This window comes from Dryas octopetala, chromosome 1 (assembly GCF_963921425.1).
Source record: "Dryas octopetala chromosome 1, drDryOcto1.1, whole genome shotgun sequence".
In the NCBI taxonomy this organism is placed as follows: Eukaryota; Viridiplantae; Streptophyta; class Magnoliopsida; order Rosales; family Rosaceae; genus Dryas; species Dryas octopetala.
Window position 1 is genome coordinate 32,524,508 of NC_141366.1, and position 9,364 is coordinate 32,533,871.

Consider the following 9,364-nt stretch of genomic DNA (forward strand, 5'->3'; position numbering starts at 1 on the left):
AAAGATTAAGATTTAAATTATCTGCTTGTTTTTAATTGATTTTAAATCTTAGACATGTCTTATGAATTCATTCCAAGAGTGAAGATTGTGAGCAAAAAGAAAAAATGAATTCAAAATACTTTTTGAGCACATTCATTGATTCATATATACTTAAATAGTTAAATTAGTAAAAAATAAGATTCATATAATAGAGAATCGATATCCTTTAATTCCTAAATAGTAAAATGAAAATAAAAAAAGGCTGCTATATGCACAACCATGTCCCTCTCACTACACACTCCCTTCATCTATGTTTTGAAACGACAAAACCATAATGGTGTGTTTGGATAGAGGAAAAAAACTCGGAATTTAAATAAAACTCAGCATTTAAGAAATTACATACTCTAATTTCCTTGTTTGGGTCAATAAATATAGAATTTTGTAAATTCTAGGTGGAAAAAAACTTGGGATTTGAAGGCTGTAAATTTCAACTTTAAATTCCACATAAATTGGTGTCATTTTCAAAATTCCAATTTTTACAAAAGAAAAATAAGTCGTGTCAACCATGTCGACACTACCACCACTGCCACCAACGTCACCACCACTAACACCCCCGCCCTCGCCACCCCCGCCACCACCCCCGCTGTCGCTGCCGCTGCCGCCGCCACCAACACCACCAACACCGAGACCGCCACCACCACCACCACCACCACCATCACCGTCACCACCATCACCACCGTCACCATCATCATCATCGCTGCCACCACCACCACCACCATTGCTGACACCACCACCACCACCACCGCCACCACCAATACCCCAATTTTAGCCGCCACCATTTCTCCCACCGCTTATGGGCGATCACCCATACCGATATGGTCAACTCACCATAAACATCATTTTTATTGTTGCCACCATCATCATCACTCTTTTGAATTGATGCATCAAAAATTAAAATTACCATAAATTCCGTATTTAAACTTCATTATGTTTACATGTTATCCAAACAAGAGAATTTACATATTCTAGAATTTTAAATCTCATCGTTTTAAATTCTGTCATTTGTGAATTCCTTAATAATTTCAAACTACTTCATCCAAATGTATCATAAAGGACAGAAATGAAGGCCAGTGACCTATCTGGAGGTGGCAAGGTCGACACCGGTTGACCTCCCTTTTCGTCCGGCAAGAAGGTTGCGAAAAGAGAGAGAGAGAGAGAGAGAGAGAGAGAGAGAGAGAGAGAGAGAGAGCCACCTTCGGCAAGTCCGGGTGGTTGTTAAGTTTTTTCTCTCTATGTAGGTGAGGTTATTTGAAAATATTCAAGATGTATAGAGAGATTCAAAAAATTAAAAAGTAAAATAGGATATATAATGACAAAAAAAATGGTGTGCATATAGCGGCGCTCAATAAAAAGTAATTGCGGTCACACATCCTCCTTGTCAATGCAGAGTACAAAACACTTATTGAGGCAGCAGAAAACACATGCTATATATAATGCTAGTGAAAAAAAAAAAATAATCTTAGAAAACAAGTCCAGTGAAAAGTTTAGAGACAACTACACAGATTTCGCAAAGACCCTTCAAATCATGATTCATGGTGGTGAGAGTGAGAGTGGAATTAGTAGTCTTGAAAAAAGCAGCTTGGCAGTGATCGGCAGCAAGAGAAGCAACACCTGCCAAATGAGCGAGCTCAGAGAAAGTCTCGGAGTTGAGGTCGTTGTAGGCGACTTGGAGTGCAGAAACGGCGTCGTTGTAGTCATGGAAACATGTCCGTAGTTGGTGGCGGCTATGGCGGCCAGCTGGGTTGTTTAGCAGAAGGAGATGTAAGCAAGTACATAGCGGTCAGCATTTGGGGTGCGTGGGTCCCTGTACAGAGACTCCGCACAGAAGGAGTAACTGGAAGTTGTGTGACAGACGGCGTCCACAAGCCTAGTTGGCTGCTCAGTACTAGTAGCGCAGCTGGGAATGGGATGATGAACAAGGAGAGACACAAAATATTATTGTGATATTTCACCATTTTCTTTATTTTCGATGCATGTGGTTGTGAATCAATATATCCTCATAAAAAAAAAAGGAAAAAGAAGCTGTGAATGAACCAATCAAGAAAAGAGGTATCCTTGCTAATTTGGCGTGCATGGATGCATAGAGACAAATTAAGGATCCATATATTCCCCAATTAATAAAATTTTGAGTAAATGGTTGTTTAGCATTCGGCATTCATCAAATTTTCCGCCACCTAGAGAATCCAAGGCCCCTCTCACTTTGTCTATGAATGTGATCTCCCTTCACTAATGGCTTAATTAATACAAACTCTATCTCCTTTGTCGGAGAAAGTCTTCAATTTAAATTTCATTTGATGTTTGCATACTTCTTCACTTTTAGGTCAAAATGGAGTTGCAGCCCGCTTAAACTTAAAGCAGACCAAGATCAAGACCAACTTGGGCTACTTGTTTATCCGAGCATATGTTTTTTTTTTTTTTTTTGGTAAAAGGGCAGGCCAAAGCCCAAAGAACACAACAAACTAACCCTTAACTAAACGGGGTCTCCCAAGACCCAGACCATCAACCAACACCAGATTAGCAATGGAGGGAGGGGGGGTCACAAAAAGATGACATCCAAGATCCAAATCATGGCCAAGACCAGCAAGCCCATCAGCCACACAGTTCTGCTCACGAAACACATGCTGCACTACACAAGTCCATTGTCTGCTAAGTAAATTCTTACAACTACTAACAATGCTAAAGAGGGGATAATTAATCTCAAGAGGAGTTTGTAAAAGGGACACAGACACAGCACCGAGCATATGTTTACCACCACAAGAAAATATGATTTGTTTTCTTTTTTCCTTAACGGTCGAAAATTGTTGGGATCAGCACCTGAAAACGTGAGCTGCCAGCCACTAATTACAGTTGAGGCTTCACAATCACATCAGCTTGCAAAGTTATCGGTAAGGGAGTCTACTTTTCTGGTTCTGGAGCCAAACAGCATTCTTATGCCAGCGACAGCAATTCATCATTCTTCATCATCCATTCATCCCCAATCTCCTCAATTAAAAAAATATAAATAAAAAGATGGCCCCAACCCACACATAACCACTCCACTCTCACTTTATATCATATCCTACGCTTAGAAAGATAGGTGGTCCCAATAAATCAATAATATATATATAAGCTGTTGCCCATGATTATTAAGCTTAACAATTACAATAGTATGCTCATTTGCCTAATCTAAATTCAATCTTCCTCTCACTGTTACAAAATTATAATAATCAAGTAAAATGATCTGCTCCAGTACATGCGGAGGCAATCATGTCATATTCAAAGCAACTATGCAACTATTAGTATAACAATACCGAGCCGCATGTATATTATACATCATCAATCAGAGGAGTAAAAAATACCACCAGCATAATTAAAAAGAAAAAAAAAAACAAAGAGTTAAAAATTATCAGGGAAGGATTCATCATTACTTATGAAATGGGACATGAACACAAGTTGCTCTGCTACTTCAGGTACCAACCAGAGGTCATGAACATCTGACCACAACCAAAATGGGGAAAAAATTTGGCTTCCAATAATATACTAGTACATGTGAGTTCTGTAGATATGTAATCATAACTTACGACTCCAAACATGAAATGCCTAGTTAGAAAAAATGAAAAAGAAAAAAAATTTAAATGTATACAGAAAGAATAAAGTTACCTTAGAACAAAAACGCCTAGAGAGAGAGAGAGAGGTAGAACAAAAACGCCTAGAGAGAGAGAGAGAGAGAGAGAGAGAGAGGCAAAGGCATCAGCAAATCCCATCTTTTTCTCTTTCTTCCTCTGTTTTTTTTTTTTTTCTCTCTCTCTCTCTTCAGTTTCCAAATTCCAGAGGCAAAGGCATCAGTAAATCCCATCTTTTCTCTTTCTTCCTCTGTTTTTTCTCCACTAGTTTTGCCACGTCCTACACCCCAAACAATGCAATGCAACTCTTCAAAAAATCTGGAGAGTCAATTGTATTTAAAAAAATAGAGTAATAAGGAGTATATCCTCAATTGTATTCAAGAGACAAGAAATATAGTAATTCTGCATATCACGATTGTAACATAGGATACCATTTGATCCTTTTTTGAGGGCTCTTCCTAGGTTTTTGCTCTTGACTGCTCACCATATGTGGAAACCTTACAGGTTAGGTAGTGATTCATGGTCTTCAGTACAGCAGAAAAACTTGCATCTAAGCTTTTCTGTCCATATTGTTTATTCTCGATGTTCATAATTTACAGCATATTTTGGCACTCATTTTGCCTCATGCTTCACATAGCTCATGAGAAACAATTACCATGGCAATAATATTTCACTGCATTGAACTTGAAGTTGCTTCCAAGAGGCACCACTAACCACCTAACGACTTTTGTATGGAGAGCAGCAAAAGCCTCAAATTCCTCATCTTAATAGAAAGAGGAAGATTGTTGCATCACAGATCACAAGCATGTGAAGCACAGGATACTAAACCCCAAACACTAACTGCCTCAGTCTCCAAGAAATTAGCGCTACAAGCCATTGGGGTTAGCCCAAGTGGTAAGGGAGGGTGGAATTAGGATGGGGATAGGTCAAGTGTTTGATCCCTTCCTATGTAACAAAAAACAAATAAGCGCTACCAATAGTCCCCACAGGAACAAGAGCCATCACAGAAATGATGGAACCGATTGGTATCTCTCACAATGATTTCTCTCCCTTCCACCTTTGAGACATACTTGATTGCTGAATGACAATCACCACAAACCCTGATGTTCTTCTTGATCCGAATGGTGGATCCAGGAGGAGTGTTAAGAAGCGCAAATGCTAGAGCAAGCTTCTCACTATGGTACTGCAACTTGACTTCCCTCTCCTGCTGGTCCTCGAAGAAAAGTACATGGCTAGTGTCTGGGATGTATCCAATCTCCTTTATCTTCCCACTAATCATCTCCCACATCCTATGGATCTCTGCTCTTTGTGGGTGTGCATCATCATTAGCCACAAACATGTGGACTGCATTCTCGATCTCCACCCAACTACAAGCAGGTTCCTTTTTCACCCCAATCTCTTTCATCATCTTTCTCACTTTTGCGGCATCACTCCATCTGCCGGTAGATGCATAGATATTAGAGAGTATCACATAGGGCCCTGAATCATGGGGATCAAGCACAAAAATACGTTCAGCAGCATAAGAACCCAAGTCTGCATTCTTGTGCATCCTACAAGCACCTAGCAAGGCTCCCCAAACAGCTGCAGTGGGTTCAATTGGCATTTCTCTTATGAACTTCTCAGCTTGACCAAGACGACCTGCTCGACCAAGAAGATCAACAATTGTCACATAATGTAAAACCTGTGGTTCTACTTTGCGCACTTTCATCATGTCAAAATAATATTGTCCTTCATCCACAAGGCCAGCACGGCTACAGGCAGTAAGAACAGAGAGGAAGGTTATATCATTAGGTTGAATTCCAATCTTCAACATTTCTTCAAACCGCTGCACAGTTTCCTTTCCAAGCCCATGCTGGGCGTATCCAGTAAGCATTGAATTCCAAGAAACGATGTCTTGTCTAACCAACCTGTCAAAAACCTTTTTTGCATCCTCAATGCTGCCTGATTTGGCATACATGTCAATAAGAGTGTTCCCAACAAAAGCAACAAGCTGAACACTTGATTTTATCATATGAGCGTGAACCCACTTGCCTTGCTCCAAAGACCCTGCACTGGCAAGAGCAGTAAAGATACTAGAATAAGTGAAATGAGTAGGTTTGAAACCATCCCTTAGCATCTTCCAGAACAACCTCATAGAATGCTCGCCTTCAGCCTTCCTAGCATGCCCCGCAATCAAGGCATTCCAAGACACCTCATTCTTGGTCTCCAGGGCATCAAAGGTCGATTGGGATTCATCCATTTGGCCACACCTAGCATACATGTCCACAAGAGAAGTGCCAACATAAACATTGGAATCGAAACCGTACTTAAAACAATACGCGTGAAGCTGTCTGCCATGCTTATCATCAGAGCCAGCACCAGAAGCCTTCAACAAGCTAGACAAGGTGAACTGGTTGGGTTGCAGTCCATGGCGGAGCATTTGAGGAAACAAAACAAGGGCATTATGAGGCCGATCAAGTTGAGAATAGCCAGAAATCAAGGCAGTCCAAGTGACCAAGTCCCTGTGAGGCATTTCATCAAACAGCTTGCGAGCGTCGTCCAGGCTACCGCACTTGACATACATGTTGAGGATGGTGTTGTGGATGGGAAGGTCGTCCTTAAACTTGGAAGTAAGGATGTGAGAATGCACAATTTTTGCTTGTTTGAGTTTGGCCATCTGGGTACATCTGGTTAGCAACTTATTGTACAGAGTCCGGTCCGGTTCTAATGCCCCGCCATTAACCAAGTCCAGAACATGAAGCCCTGTTCCCGAATTATTGAGACTCTTGCGGAGAAGGTCCTTATCTTGCAAAATGATATTATGGGAAGCGTAACAGTCTTCGCCGTCTGAAGTTTCTGAGTCAGTGAAGGTGGCCGGAGTTGCAGACGTCCCCAACTGTGCCGATAATGGAAATTTTTGAATGCCAACAACAACATTATTGTACAAGTACAAGGCCTTGGACTTGCTCTCTTTGAAATTTTTGCAATCTACTTCCTTGGCATTACAGCGGAATGCATTTGAAACAAGTGATTCAATCTGGTGTTGATCTTGAGCAGATTTTGAACGTGTTGCCCGCAAGAACCCTCTGTATAGACTAAGTACTTGTCTCTGCATCCCAGAAAGCCTTGGCCCCCTAGAGGGGCTCCCATTGCATCTTCTTCTTATGTTTGGCACCAGATTTGTTTCAGAAAAGCACTTCCAAAAATTACAGCAATCTTTTACTTTTGTTATTTATGCTGCAAAGGAACGCAAATTAGTATGTTGCTTAAGCTATAAATAGAACATGAATTACCACTAAATAGAGGAGGTTTCCTATCAAAAAATGCAACAACTAATATTGAAGCTGATTGACCAGATACAAACAATATAAGCATTAGCAAATCAAAAATTTAAACCAATCTAGAAGTGTTAGATTTGACATACAAAGCAATGTTTTGCATAACACTCTATAGAAATAAACAGCCTGGAATCCAAGTAATAACTTAAACACAAACTATATATATGTATAGTAAGATTGATCATCGACATATCATGGTTCATATTCATATTGAAGTGCTAAGGTTGAAGTTGAACAGTGTTCAAAATATCGGCCCGGTTTCTGGACTAGGCAATATCGATATTTCCCCAATATGGCCGATATTTTCTACAAATTTCGGATATCCCCGACATTCTAACGATATTCACCGATATTCAGAAACCTAATCAATGAAATAACATAAAATGATCAAAACTCAATAATTGAAAAAGAAGAATCTGACAAACCTTTAGCCTTTTCATCCCATCTACATACTGTTGAGTCTGTGGTGATGCCCATATTGTGGAGTCTGTGAATACACAGTCTACCGACAACCCAAAAGTAATCCCATCTATCATTCTACCCCAAACTTTGAGCAGGAACCTTCAACCAGCAGCTGTGAGCTTGTGACTGTGAGTCTTCTCCTCTCTCTGTCTCTCTCTGTCTCTCTCGCGCGCGTCTGGTCTCTGTGCGAAATAGCAGAGACAATGCCCTTATTTCCCTCTGTTATTTGGGAGGCAGGGCATTGGGTTTGTACTTCTGTTGGGCCTTATTAATTGATTATTGGGTGTTGGGCTAGCATTATTATTATTATTATTATTTTTTGTGGAAGTTGGGCTAGGAGTCTGATTAGTGGGTTTGGGCTCATATTTTAAAGGAATTATTTGGGTTTACACAATATTAATCATCTAATAATATAGGGAATAAAATTCTAATAATAAATAAATAAAAAAAGGAAAACTTAGTCTTAGGTCCCTCAAAATAACCAAAATAACAATGTTTAGACTAAAGCTGGTGGAGTTTTTAAAATTCGTAAACAAGTCCTTTTTTGCCACGTAGGATTTTTTATTTCAAAATTGCATAAATTATTATTTAAAATATTTTAAAATAACAATTCATGAGATTTTAAATCTCAAAATTAGTGGGATTTAAATCCTAAACTTTATGAGATTTGAATTTTAAAGTCCTACAAATTATGAAATTTAAATCCTAAATTTCAATTCTAAACTCTAATCTTTAACTATCCTAAATTTAAATTTAAAACCTAATTTAGAAGCTCCAAAATGTTCATCCTACAACCTAATCCCTAAACCCCTAAAAAGTCTTGGGGTACGTACATGCTTATTAGATTGGTACATTTTAGTTGTACTATTAAGGGGGTTGATATATTTCATTTGTACCAATATGTGGATTGTTATATTTCATTTGTACCAATATGTGGATTGTTATATTTCATTTGTACCAATATATGGATTGGTACATTTTAATTGTACCAATAAAGGAGTTGGTACATTTCATTTGTACCAATACATGAAGTGATACATTTTATTTGTACCAATAAATGGGTTGGTACATTATATTTGTACCAATACGCAGGTTAATTGGTACATTTTAATACATGAATTGATACATTTTATTTGTACCAATATGTGGATTGATACAATTTAATTATACCAATAAGGTGGTCAATACATTTCATTTGTACCAATAAGGTGGTCAATATGTGGATTGTTATATTTCATTTGATAGAATTAGAGCATCCAACCCAAAACCAATTGGCAATGGGTGGAGAGGCCCAAGACTTATAAGCACATATGCTAAGCCTTAGTTTTCCGATGTGGGACATTGTTCCACATTACTCTCAACACGCCCCCGCACGTGTGGCGATATTTTGAGCCTTACACGTGAACAAATTATATTGGGTGACGTGGGAGCATGTGTGGCCGTTGGGCCTTACACGCGAATAACCTGGCTCTGATACCATGATAGAATTAGAGCATCCAACCCAAAACCAATTGGCAATGGGTGGAGAGGCCCAAGACTTATAAGCACATATGCTAAGCCTTAGTTTTCCGATGTGGGACATTGCTCCACATTACTCTCAACACGTCCATTGATACATTTCATTTATACCAATAAGTGGGTTTGTATATTACATTTGTATCAACACATGGGTTGGTACATTTCAATTGTACCAATACTTAGGTTGGTGTATTTTGACATCAAAGTTTTCCAATAAAATAGTAAACCCATTGGTCAAAAAAACGTTGAGATGATGCGCTAACTTGGTTGGCCTGAAACCACATCGCATATGGTGCCTAAACCATAGCTGATGGTCATGGTGGATTCGAAGCCGAATGCATGAGTTGATGGGATCATGAAGAAGATGGTCATGATGACGGTGGTGATGGTGGTGATGGCAGTGAAGGTTGAGGAGTGTGGGAGGGA

The 9,364-nt window shown here is 39.3% G+C and overlaps 1 protein-coding gene and 1 pseudogene across 3 annotated transcripts; both read right to left on the reverse strand.

Moving 5' to 3' along the window:
- Positions 1-1,481: 1,481 nt before the first annotated feature.
- Positions 1,482-1,971, reverse strand: LOC147299859 (pectinesterase inhibitor-like; annotated as a pseudogene).
- A 1,904-nt stretch (positions 1,972-3,875) lies between these two features.
- LOC147299860 (Tetratricopeptide repeat (TPR)-like superfamily protein) lies at positions 3,876-7,598 on the reverse strand. Of its 3 annotated transcripts, none has more exons than XR_015119948.1 (3): positions 7,384-7,598; positions 4,073-6,857; positions 3,876-3,921 (listed from the first exon to the last, which is right to left on the reverse strand). XR_015119948.1 is itself a non-coding variant. In XM_086229694.1 (2 exons), the coding sequence occupies exon 2, from the start codon at positions 6,733-6,735 to the stop codon at positions 4,612-4,614; it is 2,124 nt and encodes a 707-aa protein (XP_086085820.1). In that variant the 5' UTR covers positions 6,736-6,857; positions 7,384-7,598; the 3' UTR covers positions 3,876-4,611. The 3 variants fall into 3 exon arrangements, 1 of the variants encoding a protein (XP_086085820.1); XR_015119947.1 differs by having other exon boundaries at positions 3,876-3,959; XM_086229694.1 differs by having other exon boundaries at positions 3,876-6,857.
- Between the last annotated feature and the right edge of the window lie 1,766 nt (positions 7,599-9,364).

Coding starts and splice junctions, on each gene's coding strand:
- LOC147299860 (XM_086229694.1), bottom strand. CDS start 6,735: ATGCAGAGACAAGTACTTAGTCTATACAGAGGGTTCTTGCGGGCAACA.